Here is a 24,967-nt window from a genome sequence, read left to right on the forward strand (position 1 = left end):
AAGTGCCGCATAACGTAAAACATCTGATCATATTGTTACGATACGGCAAGCCGATGAAAACAGGAGAATAGAGGACAGAGAGATGGTCGATGACAGTGAGATGACGTTTAATGAAAATGTTGGCGGGCCTAGCGCGAGCGCTCCTGTCCGCGCCACTGCCCGCTTCTTCTTCCTTGATGTCGTCCGTAACAATATACACGGCATATGTATCAGAATGAGGCTGTCAGAATGTATCACCTGGAGGCTGTTTTTCTTTAACAGCATCAAGGCGAGCAGTGCCAGTGCTATTATTCCAACTTCTCTAGGCTCGCCAAGATTACATACAATGATGTACGAAATAAAAAGTAAATGTAGCTTTCTGGAACATGTCTTAAATGTGAGGATATGTGGCATATGGTAAAATACTGTTATGCACAGATTGATAGGAATCAATTAGCTTTTTTTCTGTAGAAAAAGTTTACTGCTGAAGATTGTGCTTACGCCGAGTAATTAGGCCTGCCACAAAAATATCAACGAGTGCGTGTTTTAAGAGATTAAAAAAAAAGAAAAAAAAACTACCTAAAAGTCTACAGAAGGAGGATTTGCGGGTATATTATTTGTTATCGTGTAATTATAAAATATGTTAAAAAATTAAGCTTACAAACTCCAAATATATTTCAATACTAAAACTCAATCGCACAGAACATGCCGCAGACGACGTGACTCATGTGGGAGATAGGTTATGTGTTCAGAAATTGCGAAAGTCGTGAGATCAGCAAGCTGTTGGCGAACAACCGAAAATGATCTGAATTTAAAAGTTTCATCTATGCCCCTGGAACTAAAACTTCGGACATTGTTACGTTCGCATATCGGGAAAAAGTTGCAAGAAGCATATTGCTTTCCAACTTAGGTCCCATAACCTGTTTAAATGACTTGATGACGCTGGTAACTTTCGTACATATTTGTAAATAGCTTTATCTCAACATTTTCATGCTGAAAGGCAGTAGAGAATAATTGAAGCATGTTTCGGAACAATGAGTGGGCGTTATATAAAGAAGGCTAGGCAACTCGCGCCGCTAGCCCCCGGCGAAAGTCGAAAAAGCGGTTCAAAGTCTCATGTCCTCTTTGTCAAACGCTAGTATGGGTTGCATTAACTAAGGGTGAGCCTCACGTAGATCTTTGTGTTGATGTAGATACACTTCCGCTAGTGCATGTAAACAGGCTGCAAATAATGGTCGAGTAACGAGCAGAACTGCAAAATTATACAACCTCAATAAGAATACAGACATCTTATCAACTGCTTTATGCCAGCTTTTTTCTGAAAAAAAAAAAAAAAATTAAAATCTACAAATAAGCAAACCTTCCTTTACTTTTACCAATATTCTCTGGATTTGTAAGTTGTTGTATGCTGCTTTTATGCTCCTTGCGCACGCTACGCTGACAGTCCACCAAAGGTCGTTAGAGGACCACTTTGCGACGACGGTCCCTATTTCGCCATCTCTCCCCATATAGGACCCTTTGAACTGCAAAGGCATATTGCTAGCTTGCCTACTGTTTTTCAACGCACTTAAAACGCCTGCAGAAAAATCACTAGCAAATGTTACCTTGTTTTGCGATAGGTCCCAGCGGCTCCTACGGAAGGCGACAAGAATTCGTGCCCGTGGTATACATGCGGAGTCAGTTCGTTGTTTGTTCGGATATGGAGACGTGAGGGAGAGACGTTGCGGGGTCGCTTATGCTGAGGTAGGATACATGCAAAGGACGGAGACAAAATTAGCAGCTTTATGTTTTCTGACTATAGTGATAATACCGTAGGACCGGGGCCTATTATATGACTTCACCATCGGGTGTTGGGGAAGGCAGACGACTGCAGGACTTATAAAAGAGAAGAGCGAACTGAACGTTTATTTTCCATGCTTACAGAACTTGGGTAAACATGCAAGCACGTTTAACGCACGTGGATAAAGACGCAAGGTTATCCCCCCGCTGTGATGGTGTAGTAGTTAGGACACTTGAATGCTGTGCCCGAGGATGCGAGACCAAATTCCGACCTCGGCCGCTGCGTTTCGGTGGAAGCGAAAAGTCAAGCGCCCGTGTGCTGTGTGATATCAGGGCACGTTAAAGAGCACCACGTGGTCGAAATTTTTGGAGTCCTTCACCACGGAGTCTCTCATAGCCCTAGTCTTTCGGACGGACGGTAAGCTTCAAAGCCAAACCAAACTTAGTTGACCGCAAAGATGCTGGTGGCACAGCGAGAAAAAAAAAATGAAATAATTTTTTTTTCTTATGCGCCAGCATTACACTGCCACCTTCTCAAAAATTGACCGTCACTTTTGAGCACCTCTTCTCGAGCTTCCAGGGCTGGAAACTCTACTTTTCTACTTTTTGCGGCGGAGCTGCTTACCGTTTAGTATACTCATATTCGGCTGTCGTCGTAATATACAGCATGTAAGCGTATGCGCGGCGGATACATCTACCGCCTGCCTGGTAAACGATTCCATTAAAATGGAACCGCTTTTGATAAAGAGCGCGCACAATTGCTTCAGTGATACGTCTCTCGCCTTATATAGAAGCGAATCAGTCTTATTAAAATCTTTCTTGTATGGTGTAATGGCGTGTCACGTTTACGAGGCATGGGCTAGGTGCATCTGCCGCGCATGCGTTTATATGTCCTATATATATGTATAGGTGTCAACTTCTGAATAAGCTAGCTGTTAGCTTGCGCTCGTCCTATCTTGTCTATACTGTCTACGTGCAGTCTTTTTCGCCTACAACCTTTCATGGCATTACAGGATCGTGATCTGCGTCGATATGAAAGACATAAATATAGGAAAAAACGAAAAGAAAGGCATTGTGAAATTTGAAATTCGCGCTGATCTCTTCAACTACAACGTGAAGGTAAACGGAGAGGAGCGTGGATCTTTATTTTATGCATCTAGACCTTGGCTTCCAAAGATGCCTAGAGTTTACTCCGGGGTCAAACGACGGCATATGTCTCAATAAAAGTTATTTTGCTCTGCCGGTCTAAATTAGTAAGGATGACATAAACAAAACTTGCGGTGTTTTAGGGTTTTAAGACTCACTGTAAGAGAATTAAAAGCTCAGAGCTCACTAACACCAACGTGGAATAAAACTGATGGCTACTGGGCACCTGATTGGAACTGACCAACGATTGGAACTGACCAACCTTCCAATAATTTAACTGCCCCAATTGAAACTTGTCAGGGTCAGTGAATTCACTCAAAACGTACCGATCACAAATTGGAGCCACGACCATAATACGCACCACATCCTCATCTATCGCATCAAGCATCTATTATAACACTTTTTCACAGGGATGGGACGACGTGAGCTTCCACGGCTCCTCACAAATTCCGACACCCAACTTGGACGCTCTGGCTGCGGACGGTGTCATCCTCAACAGCCTATACGCCCTGCCCGCCTGTTCTCCTTCTCGATCCGCTTTCATGACCGGCCGCTACCCGATACGCACAGGTGACCCATAAAGTCTGAAAAAAACTTTTTCGCGTGCTTTAAAACTTCCGATGCTCTGGTAAGATCAGTGTGCTGTGAACAAAAGAAAATATAAGCGAAGAAAAATGCCCAGAACAAGGAAGTGTGCAGAATAAATCTTGGCGTCCTTTTAAGAACAAAATTTATTCTAGCGCCGACAATTCATAAAATTATTGATCATGCATTTTGAGAAAACCTAAGCCAAATATTCGCTAGGAAGTTTTAAGACTGCTTAGGTGTGATAATGCGTGAGCACTACTGCTGCTCCTTGTTGTCTCAATTCTTCGTCCTCCTCATGTTGGCAGCGATGTTTCACTTCTTCCTCTCGTCGCCCCAACCCTCCACCTGGCTGGCACTTATTTCGTATTCCCTCGTCCTCTCGTAGTCGAATAGCTTCGTCAACTTCTTTTTGCAGCCCAGTGGTTTAAAGCAGTAGCTGGCGAAGCTGATCTGTCAGTCTTGGTCTACGTCCGAAACCTACTACCGCCGGAGGGTGCATAGTTGCGGTTATTACGATGAACTGACTAGGATAAAGGGGCAAGCGGCACTGGCGCCAGAATGAGAGTTCGAGGTGTACGCCATATAAGCGCGAGGAACCACATGTGAGTAATGCAGTACCGTTAAGCGAATCGACGAGCATTGGTAATGGTATTGCACTATACTTCGGGAATGTACCTTGCATGCCTACGCCTTAGTGTAAGTTAGGCCCAGAAATCTGGACTATAGGCTGTCTGCTATACATAAGTTCAAGTAACTTCCGTAGTTAAGTCCGCAGAGTCCGTTTCACGAACGGTTTTTTTTTCTTTTTTTTTTTAGGTTTCCGTTTTCAAAATCTCGGACACTGCTTGACAATAAATTACTTTCATATATCTAATCGAAGCGGGCTTTAAAGCTGCAGCTTGACCATAACCAAAATCTGGGCAGGTATGTTTGTGCGTTAAAAGAAAGTTGAGAACGATTTCTACTTGACCCCGTGCATTAGCGGGACAGACGCGTCTTTCGTAATTTTAAAGGGCAACTTTGGTAAGCGAAACGAAAACATGCGAGCCCCCGCCGCAAGCTAGTAGCAGCTGGCAAGAGACGCAGATAAACTTAGACAAAAAAAAAAAAAAAACAAAAAAAAAAAACAGGTATCAATTATTTTTGCTAAACGGCATCTCCGAACTATTTGAAGAGAGATAAAGCGACTGAGCGTTACTCGACAGTGCTTGCGGAACTATGCATTACAGCTGCTTATATATGAAATGAAGTTACTCGCGTGCGTCCTTAAGGGCGGCTAGAGGACACACAGATGATATTGCACGTATGACGTTGTTATGTGGTACACGGACTACGAGGGTCGTTGTACAGGAAGGCTTACAATTTATTCAGACCCTTTTAGATACCTTTTAACGTGCGTTGACATCACGGGGAACTAAGGCGTAAAGGTTTTTTTTTTTTTTTTTTCCTCTGCAGAAATCTGGACGCCGCGGCCTGAACTCGAAATCACGACTGGGCTCAGCAGGCTAAAGCCACAACCACTAAGCCTCCAGTTTAGTAGCTTGGCTTTTCTTAGATGTGATAGAATATGTACTCCCTTTACCCCTCATAGTGCCAGTGTAAATACATGTATGTTTGTCGAGCCTGATCATGTACTTTTGCTCACACACAACGGCACCGACGCCGTTGTAGATACGCTTTGTTCCTGATGAAATAACGCAGCGGAATACATCCCTACAATAGCCAAGCTTCATGGCAATGAAGAAGCAGTTTCTTATATCTTGTGACGAATCGCTTGCCGATGGGTTGTCGTAACTGTCTCGAAATAACCTCTGCAAATCCTTACTATAACCTGCTCAGAAAGTATTTAACAACCCCGCTTCTCTGGAAAATATTTTTGTGGGTGCTACGCGCCGCCGATAAAAAAAAAAAATAGCCGAAAAAATAGGTTCAAATGAAGGAGGGATGCATTCCTTAAACAATTTTGAAGAAGTGTATTGGACCCCCCCCCCCCCCCCCCCCCTTCTCACCAACTGGCTACGCCCCTGCCATGCTTATACTTCTGAACATTTGGCTACTGTCGCAGGCCAGTGCATAACATTTCAGTGGATACTAGCTTCCTGTGATATCCTGGCCAATGAAAAACCAGATTAAGCGGCCGTAAAGGCGACCAACATCACAGACACATTCGGACTTTCTTCAGGAAGTCTGATGTGTCCCAACAAGCTTCAAAGATTTTCTTCTGAAGAAAAATATCGGCTCTGGACTAAAGCTTGTCGATACATAACTACCAATTTCTTTACTCAGTCAAACCATATCAAGTCAATACTGTCCCCCGCCCCCTAAGAAAAGAAGAATTCTCGCTGTCTGGAAACACTATATCATCAACTTCGCCTCCACTATGCATTTACAAACGGCTCATGATACCGTTTTGATTAAATAAACAGTCGGCACTGTGACAACCGCGGCTCCAACGAAACTGTTGAACCTATCCTGCTTGAGTGCTCTGCATTTGCTGACGAGCACGCATGCTATGAACATTTAAAGGCGAAGCACTCCCTGTGCCCCTAATAATAATAATAATAATAATAATAATAATAATAATAATAATAATAATAATAATAATAATAATAATAATAATAATAATAATAATAATAATAATAATAATAATAATAATAATAATAATAATAATAATAATAATAATAATAATAATAATAATAATAATAATAATAATTGGCTCACAGGAAGGGAAATGCGCAGTGTCTGTCACACTTGTTTCTGTGGACACCTGAACCACACCGTAAGGGAAGGTGGGAACTTGTGATTGCAAGTGTAAAGAGAGAAAGAGGAGCCGTAGTGGAGGGCCACGGACTAATTACGACCACCTGGGGATTATAAAGGTGCGCTGACATCGCACAACACAACCGCGAGTGGTAGGGATCGAAACTGGACTGTGTTTTATGCATTAGATCAATAAGCTAACGTCTGGCCCATTGGCTCTGCAGTGTACACTTTGTTATAGGTCCCTTCTAGGAAACAGGTACTTGCAATGAACTTTCTAATTTTGTGTTTAAAAGACATTCGACAGTTAGGCAAGCTGTTTTTCACGTTACATGCAACAATCAGACATTTTTCACATTGTAAACTTTGTCAGCCCATTTGTCAGATTGTGAATCTCTTTATTTCATGTTATAACCTTACTAGATGTACCGTGCACATAGTGCGCAGCTGCTGCATTCTATCTCTCTCTTGCTTTATTTCTTTTATTTTCCACGCAGCTCTCATTCCGCATTTCCCGATTTCCCTTTTCCACGCAGAGTGGCATGTCAACGATTCTAAACACCGGCTAAATTATATGTTTTCCATTAAAGGTTTTCTCTCTATCTCTCAGGGGGCCAAGTAGGAAGAATAAGAAGTGTGCAACACAAGCGCCACTCTTCTTTAAATATGAGCGTAACCAATCTCACACATCTTTACCTCCCACCGCATATAATTTGTGGGATGAGCTCAGGTTTTGGATCTACTCTATGCCGAAATGCGTTATTAAGACGAAAGCCTTTAATGGCTCATTCTCTTGTGGACAACGTGTGTCCCGCTTTTGCGGCGTTCTGATTGGCCAAGGCGAGATGCGTTCCTGCCATCTGCAGTGCCACACTTGAACGCGCGCCAAGGAACGTCACACGACAGGAGCGATGCTGTACTGTCCAAACACACTTCCCGAAGAACGTGTGATAGACACTGTGCCTTTCCTTTCCTGTAAATCAATTATAATTATATGTAACACTGCAACGAATGCCGACAAGAGGCTAACGATGGGAGGCAAATTATAGGATAGGAAAGGTACGCTTTCAGAGACCCTCCAATTTTAAGGCGAAAGCTTTAATGGCTCATACTGTCGTAGACAAAGTGTGTCCCGCTTTTGGGGCGGCTGTCGCGTGTCGTTCTTTGGCGCGCATTCAAGTGTGTGATTGCAGATGGCAGGAACGCTGGACAAGATGAGGCTTCTAAGGCTTTCGCCTTTCAATACTTTAGTCGCTAAAGTCCCTCGCAATTTTTTGCTAATGTATTCTGGATATATTTCCAATGAGAAATCAACTCCCTCATTTACTCCAGGCATGCAAGGCATGCCTATTTTGATAGGTGAACCCTGGGGACTGCCTTTGGACTTACGGATTCTTCCCGAGTATCTCAAGGACCTGGGTTACGAAACTCATTTGGTTGGAAAGGTAATTGCTCGACATTGTCTCAAACGCGTGCTGTACTTTGTTACTGCTTTTAGGTCCTTTGAAATAAACGTGACATCCATGCATCCCATTATACGTACTTTGAACTCAACATAAGGTATTTGTGAGCAGAAGTAGGTGATCAAGATGGGGAAGCTTACGACAATCAGCGGTCACAGTTGGCCTGCTTTGAGAGGGGAAGCTGACGCACTTCGACTTCTCTTAGTTCAGGCGCCGCTTAACCAGAGCGCTTCCTGGCAATGTATACTGTACAGAGACAATTTCTACTAACGACAGCTAGAATGACGCTTGGATTACATAATTTCAAAAGTTACCCAAATTATTCATAATCCAGAGTATATTTCCAAGCCTGTAGACTAGCCTACATCTCCTGCTTCCATTCAGTTATGGAAGTCCTTATTTTGCGCAGCCGCTTACGCACCCAGTCCTAAACACAAGCGATCTGCGCTAAAAAAGAAAAAACGCCTCTAAACTGCGTTTGTCGTCAAATTTATTGAAGCATTGGAACTTAATGTACTAGAACAAGAAATATCGCAATAATCCACATTAGGTCCATTATTGTCCATTATTATTTCTCTAAATGAGAAACAATAATACACCTAATGTACATGATGACATTGTCGCGATAGATAGTTCTACTCAAGTTATAATGTATGCAGATCTCACTGATATTTTCTTCTCTTCACAAGTTACTGACGTTAGAATCTTCTGTAAACACCTACCTTGCACACCTATCAAACTAGTTAAGGAACAATAAACTACAACTAAAGGAATCTAAAACAACATATATCATATTTCGTCCTATGAACAAACTTTTACCTAACTCGATGTAAACTTTGAGGACATATTAATAAATCAAGCACAGGAGCAAAAGTTTCTCGAGGTTCGGTTTCACGGAGATCTGAGCTGGTCCACTCACATAAAAACTTTAAGCACGGAATTAACCCGTGTAGTTGAATGTCAGTACAAAATATTTAATTTGATACTTCTCTGGCTAAAACGAATATTTATTTTGCCCTTTTCTGCTCCAGATTACCATATGGTTTGACTGTTTGGGGGGCCACTACGCATTCCAATTATACTCAACTAAATACTATGCAAAAGAAATTATTGTGATGATTTGAATATTGTTTTAGAAGCGTACAGGATTTAAGAACAGCTCCTTTGTTAAAAAGCACAGCATGCTAAGGGCGGATCATTTATATTATTTCAAGCTATTGCAAATGATACACCAGAAAATGTTCACGAAAATTAAGACCGAAAATGTTCAATATCTCTTAGATCTCCGCACATTAATATTAAGGACAAATTATGGAACGCAATCAATGGCCTTTCAAATACCTACCACCCTAAATAACGTTAAAGGAATGCTAAACTTTGAATGTACAGCACGTGTGTTTCAAAGCCATATTATTGATACATCATTGTTCTCTGGTATAATAATACGCAGAAATGAACTTTCTTCCTTTTGTAAAATAATCCTTGTGCAACAAAGAAAGTTTACTATTCATCTTGTTCTGTGATCTGGTTTTTGTGGTCATTTTACGTTATGCGTAAATTTTTTCGCAATCTACAAACGCAATGCGTCTTAGTTTGTGCTATTACACAACAGTTACATTTGTCATATGTTGATAAAAATTAAGCTAGTATCATGTAATGTGTGGTGTGTTGTAGGTGTGAAAAGTTTTTGTAATTGTAGAACAGCATCGCTCTGCATACGTGGTCTTCTTAAGGAATATATTATTTAATTATATGCTGCAGCATCAGTTAGACCTGCATAGGGACAGAAGCCTCATCAGGCACCAAATGCCTTTAGCTTCCTGTATCAGGCATTGCATTTGTCTCTTATCAAAAACTGAAATAAATTAATAAGTTAGTAAATAAATAAAGAAATATAGACCCTATACAGATTCGAAAAAGGTTCTCGCCTTTAAATATTCCCAACACTTGTTTTTGTACGTACGCGATATGGCTTCACTTGTCTAATTCAGTGGAGAGCCGGCGTCTTAGTTGCACGACGTGCCGATAAAAACTGGAGTTATTGAGGGAGTCGTTGAGTTACATGAAACCGAATGTGGTTAATATTAGATGAATTGTTATGAAATGTTTGAAACATGACTTGAAAATTAGTATGACACGCAAGAATGACATGTAAATTTATTGTGCTCCAAATAAAATTAGGGTAAATAGCTAGAAACCGATTCAACGATCCTCTAACCATATCGCGAGTCAGGTACAGGTGCGGACATAAGTAAACGAAGCACACTTTTTCTTTCAAATTAAAATCACGCCTTCTGCACTTGAGATAAGAAAACAATATTTGTTGGTTTGCACATACCATGACTGAGTTTCAATTATATAACGCATGAACACTTTTAAAAGCCTATAGTGTGCTCTGTTTACCTTAGTCCGCACAGCGGTACGCTACCACTACACTTTATAGCCACGTTGTTCATTCGATTTCGTAAAAGAGAGACTTCGTGGGTACTGGACAAATAAGTAAACACGTGAAATAAAAATAAAACTTTAAAACTGAAAATAAGAAGCTGTCACAGCAGCCCATAATCGCGGAATCGGTTAACCAACGAGTAACTCATTTCTAAAATTTTAAGACAAGAAGTACCCGTTCATTTTAGTGTATTTACCTGATGATTATTCAAGGTGTCGAAGCGCTCGCGTACCTTTCTGTTCCCTTACCTTCCTTTCTCGAGTTTTTCTCTGGCCGTTTCAGTGACGGGCGCTGAAGCGTATTCATACCCCTTCATATCATTGTTTTTCTCTACCGACAGTTTCAAGCGGGGCGCAAAAGCATTCTCTTATCTTTCTCTGTGGGTTCCTTCTATCGGTTGCCTTAGGTAGACTTCAGTGACGTGAAGGCTCAGGGCGTGCTCCGTCGTAACCGCCTATGTTATCCACCTTTGTTGTTAACGACGAGTTGCGCACATATAAAAAAGAAACACAGGAAGAAAACGATAGAGATGGAAATAGTGCCAAATATCAACAATTTTGTTCATATGAGTAGGTCCTTATACAGGCAGTGTGAACACGTTGCATTTAAAGGGGGGGGGGGGGGGGGGGGGGGGAGGAGGTAGAAGGCAAATGAAGCCTGCGCACGAGTTAGCAAGAACCGGGTAGGTACTTTCCGCATTATAAGCATTACAGAAGTATCACTGACGCAATCGTTGCTTTTTACTTTCATGTGGTACGCTTCTAAAAGATCACGGGCTATTTTGTATTTGCTCCTGCCCAGAATCTTAATGCGCCTGAGCTGTGGCTCGCAACCTTTGCATGCAATGCAGTGAGCGGGCATCAGTGACACTTCTGTAATGCTGTATAATGCGGAAAAGAACTTCTGCGCGGCTATTGTTGACTTGAGCGTAGACTTTATTTGCCGTCTCCCTCTTTGTCCAAAAACTTGCCCAAAAACGTGTTTTACCCAAATCATATTTATTTGTTGCAGAATTTTATTGCTAATTCGGCATCGAAATATCGGCGCGCCGCCGCTTCACTGTGGAGCACAAACAAACCGACAGAGATCATAGCCTCGTAAACCCGTGCTGCCACAAGCGGCGCTCACTATAGCGGCAACTATCTCATCGTAGCGTGGGCGCGCCGACGAAGGACTTAATTTCTTCCACCGTGCCTTGAAAACGACGGTCAGCATCATTCGGTCTCGGCGCCTGTGACAAGGGCATGTATAATATAGGAGGCTATATCGCTGGAAGGCTCGCGGCATAAAACCAGGCCCATTAAAAGGTAAATGTCTGTGAAGGGATATGCAAAGACAATTCTAAGCTGCTGAAGGGACACGTTCAATGATATCGCGTCATCAAAGCTATCTTGAAGTTTTTTCTTTTTGTTTTACTGCTCAAGTTCGTATGCAAAAAATGTAGTGTTCAACGCCATAGAGGTCCTATTAGTTTCCCACTTAAAAAGCTCATTCGGCAGTTAGATGAGTGTTATCCTTCAGGCTGTTCGCCGTTGAAAGTCCTCTGCGCTTCCGGATCATAGCATCGCTTTGTATGTACAGGCTGACATTTATTTTCAAGCAGTTCTTACGTTTATCAATGTTAGCACCATACTATCAGACGCTAAGGTAGTTGCCGACAAAGCGCAAGTATAAGACTCCTCGTTCACAGAAATTTCGGTTTTTAACCTCTCTGTAATATTGAAGAAGCGCTCAGTATCGGAGCATTGTATCGTACTGCTCAGACAGCTCCCGTCATGATAGCCTTTAAGCTTTCCCTTTCGATTACGAGGTGCCACATTTCTGATCTGACCTTGTTCCGCGTTGTGTCACAATACCATCTCGGAAATCCTCTCCCAAGTCACGTAAAGATTGTAATGCCCTCTTTGACACGAAGACTGATACAACACAAAAATATCACTGCATTGATACTTTATTCAGCAGTTTCACGGAAAATAAGCTTTCACTTCACCACATACCGCTATATCAGTGTTATCAATTTGCTGGTTTCATTACTTTAATTTGGTCTAAATAAATGCTTCTTTCTTGGTATGATTTAATTCCTCCTTTTTTATTTTCAAATGGAGCAGTATTTCATGTAGGGCTAGTTAGATTATTTCGTACTTTCTCTATTTGCTGAGCTTCAAGCAATTATTTCTGCTTGATTTTGAATTTGAGCTGAATCACGTTATGAATATTGTCACGGTGTTTCTATTAGAGCTCGAAGAATAATTATTTCCCTCGCCACCTTTTGTTTATGTCGTAAAAGCTCACCTCCATCTGGGTTTATATTCCACTCATAAAGAAAAAAAAAACGTGTCGATATCTTCTAGGTGGTATGCATACAGTTTAGCTCTCCGTCTTATAGTCATAATTAAGCGAAGTTTCATTTTATCACAGTGGCATCTCGGCGGTTACATGGACACCCTCACGCCCACATTTCGAGGCTTCGACAGTTTCTACGGTTTCCACTACGGAGAAGAAGACTATTACAATCACAGCGTCACTTACGTGAGTAAAATTGTACCGATTATCACTACAGACCGGAGAATGTATGTTTTACTTGAGTCACAGTAGTCTGTGTACAACAAATCGCAAATGAAATAAAGAATTTGTATTCCTTTGATACAAATGTGTCGCCGCGTAACCAGCGCGTTTTTGCTTCCTACTCCTCTGTAAGTTGCGAGAAATGTATATAAGCTATTGATTTTGAGATCGAGACTGTTTGCGCACTCGAGACTCACAAAAAAGTAATTTCTTGCCGTCCTTTTGAACATATAATAATAGTTTTAACAGGTGTCTCACGGAAGGTTTACCCTGTTTCTACAAAACGCGTACAGCGTTTGTTTCGTGTCATATAAAGTCGAAGCAGTGCTCCTTATTTATTCAAATTCAATATGCGCGGGCAGCGCAAATACAATTGCAGTCGTCGTTCCCTATTGCTTTAACTACATTATCTTCAGCGAAGTTGTTCAAATGTTAAATTTAGGTTCAGTTTAAGTGCACGTTTTTTATCAGAGATTGCCGAAGTTTGCCCGTGTGGCCGCTGTGTGCTCCTTCAATCCTCTATAAGGGGCCGCAGCAGAAACACCACTGACTTAGGCTGACAGTTATGTTTAGCCATTATGTGAAAAGCCTTTGTTTCCACAAAAAGCAAACCTGTCCGGACAGCGTTACTCGACACGCTGTGGAACAAATTGTTGCGTTACGCGCAGCGGCATCTTCAGTTCAGGTGACGGCACTCGCAATCACATCGTTTCCAAGGGCGTCCCCGAAACTTGCATATATGCGTTGCCAGGAAAATTTGCAGATGTTTAAAGTGCTAACAGAGTAAAAGTTGTTTCTTAGCATGGTTCAAACCTTGCGTGAGGCAAAAGCTACGAATTATATCTATTATGCACTACACACGCTCGGCCGCACGTCTGACAGGCGGAGCTCAATGCTCAGGGCATATATGTGTAGCTGAATAGAGAGCAAAAGAGCGTACAAGGTAGGACTGCACTTTTCGACACCGCTATGGTAGGCTGCCTGCAAAAAGCACCTCGCAATAATGGAGGGTGTAGATTCCAGAAGCTGCAGTTGTATTAAGCAACCCACACAAACAGCTAGTAACCTCTAAACTGTAACTCCTTGCGACAACATCGCCGCAAACACTGGCCGCGCGGGCAATGACCTCGCTGAAATGAGCGGCTGGGCATTGTTGGCTCCAATGCATAGTGATGAAAATCAAGCAGCAGAAATGACAGGGAAGAAGCCATGGCTCACTGTACCTTGTAGTATTTCATTAGGCCGAGGTGTGTTCGAAAAGTCCATGCCATTTTTGTAGAGGACTGGATAACATAAATTGGAATGACTTAGTGGCGTTATTACTGATACGTAGCATTTGGTCGCAGCTATTGGCAAAGACATAATGATGCACCGTCAAGGCATCAAAGACCTCGCGCTCCAGTGGCTGCACGAAGCCGACATTGATCTTGGTTAACGCTTGACTATATCAAATTATCGTATTTACCCTATTCTAAGTACCCCTTTTTTCACAACCGTAACGACCGATGGGGCAGGGATGGAGGGCTTAGATTTAAAATATCTTAGGTTCCCCAGATATCTTGGGATATCTTAGTGTTACGACCAAGCATCCGCAATTGCGCGCTCTATTGTTCGCCTGTGGGCATGGATAAGTTTTGTGAATATGTGGTGATGGTCCAATGGCTCTAAGTGAGCCTGTTTCCAGGAATCCTGTTTTGTAAGCATGTTTTGCTTTGTGGACAACCTGCAAATGCCAAATTGACCCTGTCAAGAGAACGTCTGGAAAAACACAAAGAAACGTCCCCCTGCGGGAAATAGCAGGAAGTGCTTTCTTTCTTTTGTTCACCCTTCCAGTCGAGAAGTGCTATCCTCCAGTGATGAATGCCTCCTATCCAAAGGAGACGACAGAGTGACATGTCCGCTGACGTGCAGGACAAGAAAGGAGCATGACTCATACGGCCATTAAGTGATTTCCCGGGAATGCAGGAAAGATTTGCAATTGTCGAAAAGGGACCATGTTGGGAGCCCTATGCGGCGCCACGTGCACTCGGGTTTCTGAGAAGTAAAACCCCTTGTCAGAACCAGCCTGTGGTTTCTTTGCTGAAGAATAGAAATGTACCTCCTCTCCTCGCCGTTCCCAAGCTTTTCCCGCCAACAAGTGATCAAGCCCAACGAAACAATGCCGGACCAGTCAGTGCTTCAGACCATCAGTGCAGTGATGTGTTCGATTGGATGCCGATATCTGAGGGGCGTGCCCTGGATTTGGTTGGTCAGCATCTTCAGAGAGGGGCTGGACATAGGGGGTTTTAAGGACGCTGCAGAGCACGAAATGTCGCTCTGGGCCCTGGGTAAACGGCTCATCCAGTCGCTTCTCGCTATGAACTCTTAACGCTTGTCATTTTGCTGATGTACCCTTCTTTTTCGTGTAAATAATCTTGTAAATAAGTTTCTCAAAGTGCCATTAAACCTGCTTGTACATATTTCACCAACTTCGAAGATTCAATCCTACTTCAACCCCGAGTCTCTGCACGCTACCAAGTGAAGGCCGGGTCGACGTAGCCCCAGCGTCACGACAACTGGTGGCAGCGGTGGGATCTGAATCTACAAGCCACAACAACTGGTGACCAGCGGTGGGATCTGAATCTACAAGCCACAACAACTGGTGACCAGCGTTGGGATCTGAATGTACAAGCCACAACATCTGATGACTGGAGGTGGGATCTGGATCTACAAGCTACAACATCTGGTGATTCGAGGTGGATCAGAATCTACAAGCCACATCTTGTGATCGGAGGTGGCATCTCAAGCAACAAGCAGGCGCAACAATCGGCCAACAAGAGAGCAGCTCGGAACATCGATCGCATGTGTGGGTGAGTGCTTGGCTTTTCTTCTGATGTGGACCAGGTTCTAGAACAGGGTTAGATTTTAGAACTGGTAAAAAGTGTTGAAACGCCTTTAGGTTTGGTAGTTTGCACAGTTGTTTTGGAAGTAGCCAACACTCGGAGCGATCATGGACCTACAAAAGCTGCAGAAACCGGACCTGTTGCTATTGTGTGAGGAATTGGGAATTGATACAAGTGGTTTGGCACGAAAACCCTTGATTATAAAGGCAATCACTGATCTGGGAACCGATGATGAGGAGCTCAGTGAAGCATGGAACCTCATCGGTCAAAAAAAGGAACAGCTCAGACAGCAGAAAGAGCGTGAAATTGAAAGAGAAGCAAAAAAGCTGGAGCTAGAAATTGAGCTCCGGAAATTAGAACTAGAGTTGAGCAAGAGGTCGGGCGATTGTCCCCAGCTAGCGGTACCTCGTCTCAACAAGGAGGCAGATTTCAAGATGTCAAAGTACATGCAGCCATATGTGATATCAGGGGATATCGGTCTGTATTTGGCTAACTTTGAGCGAACCTGCGAAAAACTGTCCTTCCAGCGAGACACTTGGTCTCAGAGATTATTGACGGTTCTGCCCTGCGAGGCAGCGGAGGTTGTCGCGCGGCTAAGCAAAGAGGACGCGGACAACTACGAGAAGGTCAAGGCCTGCCTTCTGAGAAAGTATAGGCTTAGCGCCGAGGCGTTCAGACAACGTTTTCGGAACGCTACTAAGTCCAGAGACGAGAGTTACCCTGAATTCCTGTACAATTTAAGAGTAAATTTGGGCGAGTGGCTAAAGAGCACAGATTCCTACAGTGATAGGGACGCTGTAGTCGAGCGAATTCTTTTGGAGCAGTTTTATAACTGCCTCCCAGAAAAAGAAAGAAATTGGTTACAGGACCGAGGCGAAATTAAGTCGGCAACTGAAGCTGCCGAACTTATTGAGGAGTATGCTTCGCGCCGACAATTCAGCAACCCAGCAGTGGATAGGCCCCGCAATCCCAAGTTCAGTGTGAAAAACCGTCAGGAAAGGCACTTTGCTAGAGTTGGAAACGAAGAAATGAAGGTTTCTTCAGGCAAATTCCCTAGAAAGGACGGCAGTGAGAAAAGTGGGGAAGTGACCAACGTGCAGAACACAAAGAATAAGCTTGAGGCTAGGAAGCCGCTCACATGCTTTAGGTGTAATGAGCAGGGTCACATTGCCGTCAACTGCCGGAAAGAAAAGATTGCTTTCTCGTATGTCAGGGACTGCGATGAAAATATGCAGCTTTTAGAACCCTACCTGCATGACCTAGTAGTCAACGGGAAGCCTTGCAAGGTACTGCGCGATTCGGCCGCAACGATGGATGTTGTCCATCCGGCGTATGTATCGCCTTCCGACTATACAGGACAGTGTGCATGGATCCGACAGGTAGTTGAGGAACAGAGTGTGTGCTTGCCGATCGCGAACGTGGTCATCGAGGGCCCTTTCGGCGAATTAACAACCGAGGCTGCCGTTTCAGGAAAGCTTCCTAAGTGCTATCCGTATTTGTTCTCCAACAAATCGGACATGCTGCTGCGAAAGAGGGGCATCCTTTTCGGAGACAGAGTTGTGCAAGCCTTAACACGTTCAAAGGCGCGAGAACTAGCTACACTGCTCATTCCAGAAAAATCCACAGCGGAGGAAACGGCAGTTAAAACAGTGGTAAATGCGGAAGATAGCAGGTCAGAAAACTTTGAGAGCGAGGCATCTCAGATATGTCAACTTGAAAGGGAGCTTGATGAGACGTGGAATGAGGACGTTCTTGAGAGTAACCTCTTGCCGCCAGTGTCTAGTAATCTCACGAGACTTTTAAGTGGAACCCGAGAGGACTTAGCTATAGAGCAAGCCAATGATCCCAAGATACAGGAGATAAGGGAGCGCCACCGCGCCACTAAGACAGCAAACAATATTTCTTTCGAGATGAGAAAGGGAGTGCTGTATCGCTTATTCAAGGATAAGCGCGGAGTAGAGCGGGACCAATTAGTCGTTCCCCAAAAGTATCGCGGAGACTTACTGCGACTTTCCCATGGCAGCTCGTGGTCATGTCACCTTGGAATAAAGAAAACAAAGCAGAGGCTGTTGCAAGAATACTATTGGCCTGGATGTTTTAAGGACACGGAAAATTTTGTACGGTCATGCGACACGTGCCAGCGGGTTGGAAAGGCGCAAGATAAGTGGAAAGCTCCGATGGTGTTAGTACCAATCATTACCGAGCCGTTTCACCGGTTAGTAATAGATGTAGTTGGGCCACTTCCTGTGACAGAGTCAGGGTACCGTTATATCCTCACTATGTTATGCCCAGCCACAAAGTTTCCAGAGGCTGTTCCGCTGCGCGAGGTGACGTCCGAGAGTGTAGTGGATTCGCTGCTGTCAGTGTTTGCACGAGTTGGATTCCCTTCCGAGGTCCAAAGTGATCAGGGTAGCGTTTTCACGAGTGTCCTCACCACCTCATTTCCCGAGCGATGCGGCATTAAGGTAGTGCATAGCTCGATCCATCATCCGCAGAGCAACAGCGTAGAAAGATGGCACTCTGTTCTCAAACGAGTCCTGAGGGGACTGTGCTATGAAAACAAGCGCGAATGGGATACCTGCCTGCCTGCAGCGCTTTTCGCTTTGCGGTCAGTGCCGCACGAATCCACTGGATTTAGCCCAGCCGAGTTGGTGTACGGAAGGTCACTGCGCTCACCTTTGCGAATGGTGCGCGAAGCCTGGGAGGGGCGCGGAGAAGACCCAACAGTAGTAGAATTCATTCTGAACCTCTTGAATCGCTTACATAACACTAAGGAACTCGTTGAGGCCAGCATAAAGTCAGCCCAGGCTCGTTCCAAGGTGTACTATGATAAGACAGCCCGTCAAAGGACGTTTTGTATCGGGGACCAGGTGATGTTGCTGAGAAGTTCAAGGCAAAATAAGCTCGAAGTACAGTGGGAAGGACCGGCTGAAGTCGTTGCAAAGCTTTCTAACACTAACTACGCAGTGAAAATTCCCGGTAGGCGTAAAGAAGTGCGCATTTATCATTGCAATCTTATGAAGCCTTATGTGCAGAGGGAAGCCGTGGTAAATCTAACGTTAAACCTTCCCGAGGAGATGGGGGACAACTTGATTTGCCTCAGCGGAAAAGGAAGCAACGCTCAGGAGCTTCTCAAAAAGACGGAGCAGAGAGGAGAACTAAAGAAATCCCAGCTGTCCGATCTGGGCGAGATAATAACAGAGTTTGAGGCCTGCTTCGTGGACAGGCCAGGCAGAACTGATTTGACTGAGCACGATATTGAGCTGACTTCAGACGTGCCAGTGCGATCAAGGTGCTACCGATTTTCTCCAAGGCAAAGAGAAATTCTGGATAGGGAAGTAACCCGCATGCTGGAATTGGGAGTAATAAAACCCTCGGAAAGCGATTATGCTTCGCCTATGATCTTAGTAGAAGCTCCAGGTAAAGACCCTAGGCCTGTGGTAGACTACCGAAAGCTAAATTCTCTCACCAGGGATCAAGTGTATCCTATTCCGAATATTGAGGAGAGAGTAGAACAGGTCAGTAGAGCGGCATATGTGACTACGCTGGACCTTACTCGAGGATACTGGCAAGTACCGCTCACTGAACGCGCCAGCAGATACGCGGCTTTCGTCACTCCGACGGGCAGCTACCAGCCAACAATGATGAGTTTCGGGCTCAAAAATGCTCCATTTTGTTTTTCCCGACTCATGGATAGGGTTTTAAAGGGGTGTGAAACATTCGCAGTGCCTTATTTAGATGACATTGCGGTTTTTTCCGACTCATGGGCGGACCATATGGTACATCTAAGAGCTGTACTGAGCCTTTTGCGTCAAGCTGGACTAACCGTAAAGGCCGAGAAATGTTGCCTGGCAAGGGCGACCGTGGACTACTTGGGTCACAATGTAGGTCAGGGTTTCAGGAAACCCAGCGAGATTAAGATTTCTGCGGTAGTAGACTACCCGCGGCCGAGCACGAAGACGGAAATTCGAGCATTCCTGGGTCTGACTGGGTACTACAATCACTACATCCCTAACTATTCAGCTTTGGCTAGCCCTCTGACCGACGCTCTCCGCAAGACAGAACCGACAAATGTAGTCTGGGACGAACAAAAGGAAGCCTCCTTCGTAAACCTGAAGGCTGTGCTGATTAGCCGTCCGGTATTGCGAGCTCCAGACTATGGCCGAGAATTCACGGTCCAGTGTGATGCCAGTGATCGAGGGCTAGGTGCTGTTCTCTGCCAGAGAGATGACGACGGTAATGAGCACCCCGTGCTCTACCTGAGCAGAAAACTGAGTTCTAGAGAAAGGGCTTATTGCGCGTCAGAGAAAGAGTGCGCTCGCATTGTATGGGCCATTCAAAAATTGCAGTGTTATCTTGGAGGGGCCAAATTCACCGTAGAGACGGACCATTGTCCCCTGGCTTGGCTGCAAACTGCGACATCAAAGAACAGTCGCCTTCTTAGGTGGAGCTTGATTTTACAGCAGTACAATTTTGAAATAAGATACAAAAAGGGGAAGTTAAATGGGAATGCGGACGCGCTTAGCCGCTCTTTCTAAGCGGTCCGAGATGTTCCTCACCATGTATCCAAATTGATAATCAGGTTTTTTTTTTTTCGTGCGCTTGTATATGTGTGACTATGTAAAGCAGCACGTTTGGTTTTCTAGGAATACGTGGGTCCTGAACGTCTTGAGAGTGGGCTTTTCTCGAACAACAATGGCAGTTTTCTTTTGACCTGGTCTCTTCAGACGGGAGCCGAGTGCTTGCTTCGACATGTGGTTGAGTTTCAGACAGCTCGAGCAATTTGGCCTACAACAATCAAGACAACGCGACAAGCAACAGCGAGCTTCAAGCGTTCACGTGCAGGCCATTAAGTCGTCTCTTCATGCAGCAGCTGGGACTGCTGCCCTCCGAGACTCTTCTGGCGGGGGAGGAGGCTGTTACGACCAAGCATCCGCAATTGCGCGCTCTATTGTTCGCCTGTGGGCATTGTTACGACCAAGCATCCGCAATTGCGCGCTCTATTGTTCGCCTGTGGGCATGGATAAGTTTTGTGAATATGTGGTGATGGTCCAATGGCTCTAAGTGAGCCTGTTTCCAGGAATCCTGTTTTGTAAGCATGTTTTGCTTTGTGGACAACCTGCAAATGCCAAATTGACCCTGTCAAGAGAACATCTGGAAAAACACAAAGAAACGTCCCCCTGCGGGAAATAGCAGGAAGTGCTTTCTTTCTTTTGTTCACCCTTCCAGTCGAGAAGCGCTATCCTCCAGTGATGAATGCCTCCTATCCAAAGGAGACGACAGAGTGACATGTCCGCTGACGTGCAGGACAAGAAAGGAGCATGACTCATACGGCCATTAAGTGATTTCCCGGGAATGCAGGAAAGATTTGCAATTGTCGAAAAGGGACCATGTTGGGAGCCCTATGCGGCGCCACGTGCACTCGGGTTTCTGAGAAGTAAAACCCCTTGTCAGAACCAGCCTGTGGTTTCTTTGCTGAAGAATAGAAATGTACCTCCTCTCCTCGCCGTTCCCAAGCTTTTCCCGCCAACAAGTGATCACGCCCAACGAATGAATGCCGGACCAGTCAGTGCTTCAGACCATCAGTGCAGTGATGTGTTCGATTGGATGCCGATACCTGAGGGGCGTGCCCTGGATTTGGTTGGTCAGCATCTTCAGAGAGGGGCTGGACATAGGGGGTTTTTAAGGACGCTGCAGAGCACGAAATGTCGCTCTGGGCCCTGGGTAAACGGCTCATCCAGTCGCTTCTCGCTATGAACTCTTAACGCTTGTCATTTTGCTGATGTACCCTTCTTCTTCATGTAAATATTCTTGTAAATACGTTTTCTCAAAGTGCCATTAAACCTGCTTGTACATATTTCACCAACTTCGAAGATTCAATCCTACTTCAACCCCGAGTCTCTGCACGCTACCAAGTGAAGGCCGGGTCGACGTAGCCCCAGCGTCACGACAACTGGTGGCAGCGGTGGGATAAAGCCCCGACAACTGGTGCCCAGCGTTGGGATCTGAATCTACAAGCCACAACATCTGGTGATCGGAGGTGGCATCTCAAGCAACAAGCAGGCGCAACAATCGGCCAACAAGAGAGCAGCTCGGAACATCGATCGCATGTGTGGGTGAGTGCTTGGCTTTTCTTCTGATGTGGACCAGGTTCTAGAACAGGGTTAGATTTTAGAACTGGTAAAAAGAGTGTGGAAACGCCTTTAGGTTTGGTAGTTTGCACAGTTGTTTTGGAAGTAGCCGACACTCGGAGCGATCATGGACCTACAAAAGCTGCAGAAACCGGACCTGTTGCTATTGTGTGAGGAATTGGGAATTGATACAAGTGGTTTGGCACGAAAACCCTTGATTATAAAGGCAATCACTGATCTAGGAACCGATGATGAGGAGCTCAGTGAAGCATGGAACCTCATCGGTCAAAAAAAGGAACAGCTCAGACAGCAGAAAGAGCGTGAAATTGAAAGAGAAGCAAAAAGGCTGGAGCTAGAAATTGAGCTCCGGAAATTAGAACTAGAGTTGAGCAAGAGGTCGGGCGATTGTCCCCAGCTAGCGGTACCTCGTCTCAACAAGGAGGCAGATTTCAAGATGTCAAAGTACATGCAGCCATATGTGATATCAGGGGATATCGGTCTGTATCTGGCTAACTTTGAGCGAACTTGCGAAAAACTGTCCTTCCAGCGAGACACGTGGTCTCAGAGATTATTGACGGTTCTGCCCTGCGAGGCAGCGGAGGTTGTCGCGCGGCTAAGCAAGGAGGACGCGGACAACTACGAGAAGGTCAAAGCTTGCCTTCTGAGAAAGTATAGGCTTAGCGCCGAGGCGTTCAGACAACGTTTTCGGAACGCTACTAAGTCCAGGGACGAGAGTTACCCTGAATTCCTGTACAATTTAAGAGTCAATTTGGGCGAGTGGCTAAAGAGCACAGATTCCTACAGTGATAGGGACGCTGTAGTCGAGCGAATTCTTTTGGAACAGTTTTATAACTGCCTCCCAGAAAAAGAAAGAAATTGGTTACAGGACCGAGGCGAAATTAAGTCGGCAACTGAAGCTGCCGAACTTATTGAGGAGTATGCTTCGCGCCGACAATTCAGCAACCCAGCAGTGGATAGGCCCCGCAATCCCAAGTTGAGTGTGATTAACCGTCAGAAAAGGCACTTTGCTAGATTTGCAAACGAAGAAAGGAAGGCTTCTTCAGGCAAACGCCCTAGAAAGGACGGCAGTGAGAAAAGTGGGGAAATGACCAACGCGCAGAACACAAAGAGAAAGTTTGAGGCTAGGAAGCCGCTCACATGCTTTAGGTGTAATGAGCAGGGTCACATTGCCGTCAACTGCCGGAAAGAAAAGTTTGCTTTCTCGTATGTCAGTGACTGCGATGAAAATATGCAGCTTTTGGAACCCTACCTGCATGACCTAGTAGTCAACGGGAAGCCTTGCAAGGTACTGCGCGATTCGGCCGCAACGATGGATGTTGTCCATCCGGCGTATGTGTCGCCTTCCGACTATACAGGACAGCGTGCATGGATCCGCCAGGTAGTGGAGGAACAGAGTGTGTGCTTGCCAATCGCGAACGTGGTCATCGAGGGCCCTTTCGGCGAGTTAACAACCGAGGCTGCCGTTTCAGGAAAGCTTCCTAAGTGCTATCCGTATTTGTTTTCCAACAAATCGGACATGCTACTGAGAAAGAGGGGCATCCTTTTCGGAGACAGAGTTGTGCAAGCCTTAACACATTCAAAGGCGCGAGAACTAGCTACACTGCTCATTTCAGAAAAATCAACAGCGGAGGAAACGGCAGTTAAAACAGTGGTAAATGCGGAAAATAGCGGGTCAGAAAGGTTTGAGAGCGAGGCATCTCAGATAAGTCAACTTGAAAGTGAGCTTGATGAGACGCGGAATGAGGACGTTCTTGAGAGTAACATCTTGCCGCCAGTGTCTAGTAATCTCACGAGACTTTTAAGTGGAACCCGAGAGGACTTAGCTATGGAGCAAACCATGGTAAATCTAACGTTAAACCTTCCCGAGGAGATGGGGGATAACTTGATTTGCCTCAGCGGAAAAGGAAGCAACGCTCAGGAGCTTCTCAAAAAGACAAAGCAGAGAGGAGAACTAAAGAAATCCCAGCTGTCCGATCTGGGCGAGATAATAACAGAGTTTGAGGCCTGCTTCGTGGACAGGCCAGGCAGAACTGATTTTACTGAGCACGATATTGAGCTGACTTCAGACGTGCCAGTGCGATCAAGGTGCTACCGATTTTCTCCAAGGCAAAGAGAAATTCTGGATAGGGAAGTAACTCGCATGCTGGAATTGGGAGTAATAAAACCCTCGGAAAGCGATTATGCTTCGCCTATGATCTTAGTAGAAGCTCCAGGTAAAGACCCTAGGCCTGTGGTAGACTACCGAAAGCTAAATTCTCTCACCAGGGATCAAGTGTATCCAATTCCGAATATTGAGGAGAGAGTAGAACAGGTCAGTAGAGCGGCATATGTGACTACGCTGGACCTTACTCGAGGATACTGGCAAGTACCGCTCACTGAACGCGCCAGCAGATACGCGGCTTTCGTCACTCCGACGGGCAGCTACCAGCCAACAATGATGAGTTTCGGGCTCAAAAATGCTCCATTTTGTTTTTCCCGACTCATGGATAGGGTTTTAAAGGGGTGTGAAACATTCGCGGTGCCTTATTTAGACGACATTGCGGTTTTTTCCGACTCATGGGCGGACCATATGGTACATCTAAGAGCTGTACTGAGCCTTTTGCGTCAAGCTGGACTAACCGTAAAGGCCGAGAAATGTTGCCTGGCAAGGGCGACCGTGGACTACTTGGGTCACAATGTAGGTCAAGGTTTCAGGAAACCTAGCGAGATTAAGATTTCTGCGGTAGCAGACTACCCGCGGCCGAGCACGAAGACGGAAATTCGAGCATTCCTGGGTCTGACGGGATACTACAATCACTACATCCCTAACTATTCATCTTTGGCTAGCCCTCTGACCGACGCTCTCCGCAAGACAGAACCGACAAATGTAGTCTGGGACGAACAAAAGGAAGCCTCCTTCGTAAACCTGAAGGCTGTGCTGATTAGCCGTCCGGTATTGCGAGCTCCAGACTATGGCCGAGAATTCACGGTCCAGTGTGATGCCAGTGATCGAGGGTTAGGTGCTGTTCTCTGCCAGAGAGATGACGACGGTAATGAGCACCCCGTGCTCTACTTGAGCAGAAAACTGAGTTCTAGAGAGAGGGCTTATTGCGCGTCAGAGAAAGAATGCGCTTGCATTGTATGGGCCATTCAAAAATTGCAGTGCTATCTTGGAGGGGCCAAATTCACCGTAGAGACGGACCATTGTCCCCTGGCTTGGCTGCA

The 24,967-nt window shown here is 45.1% G+C and overlaps 1 protein-coding gene across 1 annotated transcript in view; it reads left to right on the forward strand.

Moving 5' to 3' along the window:
• The first annotated feature begins 1,678 nt into the window (after positions 1-1,678).
• Positions 1,679-24,967, forward strand: part of LOC146198065 (arylsulfatase I-like) — a 34,446-nt gene continuing 11,157 nt past the window's right edge. Inside the window, exons 1-5 of the mRNA XM_084591845.1 lie at positions 1,679-1,686; positions 2,772-2,877; positions 3,315-3,474; positions 7,585-7,697; positions 12,583-12,693. Of these exons, the coding sequence (XP_084447971.1) occupies positions 1,679-1,686; positions 2,772-2,877; positions 3,315-3,474; positions 7,585-7,697; positions 12,583-12,693 (498 nt within the window). The remainder of the gene's footprint in view (positions 1,687-2,771; positions 2,878-3,314; positions 3,475-7,584; positions 7,698-12,582; positions 12,694-24,967) is intronic.

Source organism: Amblyomma maculatum, chromosome 2 (genome assembly GCF_055883805.1).
Source record: "Amblyomma maculatum isolate TAMU_Amacu chromosome 2, ASM5588380v1, whole genome shotgun sequence".
NCBI lineage: Eukaryota > Metazoa > Arthropoda > Arachnida > Ixodida > Ixodidae > Amblyomma > Amblyomma maculatum.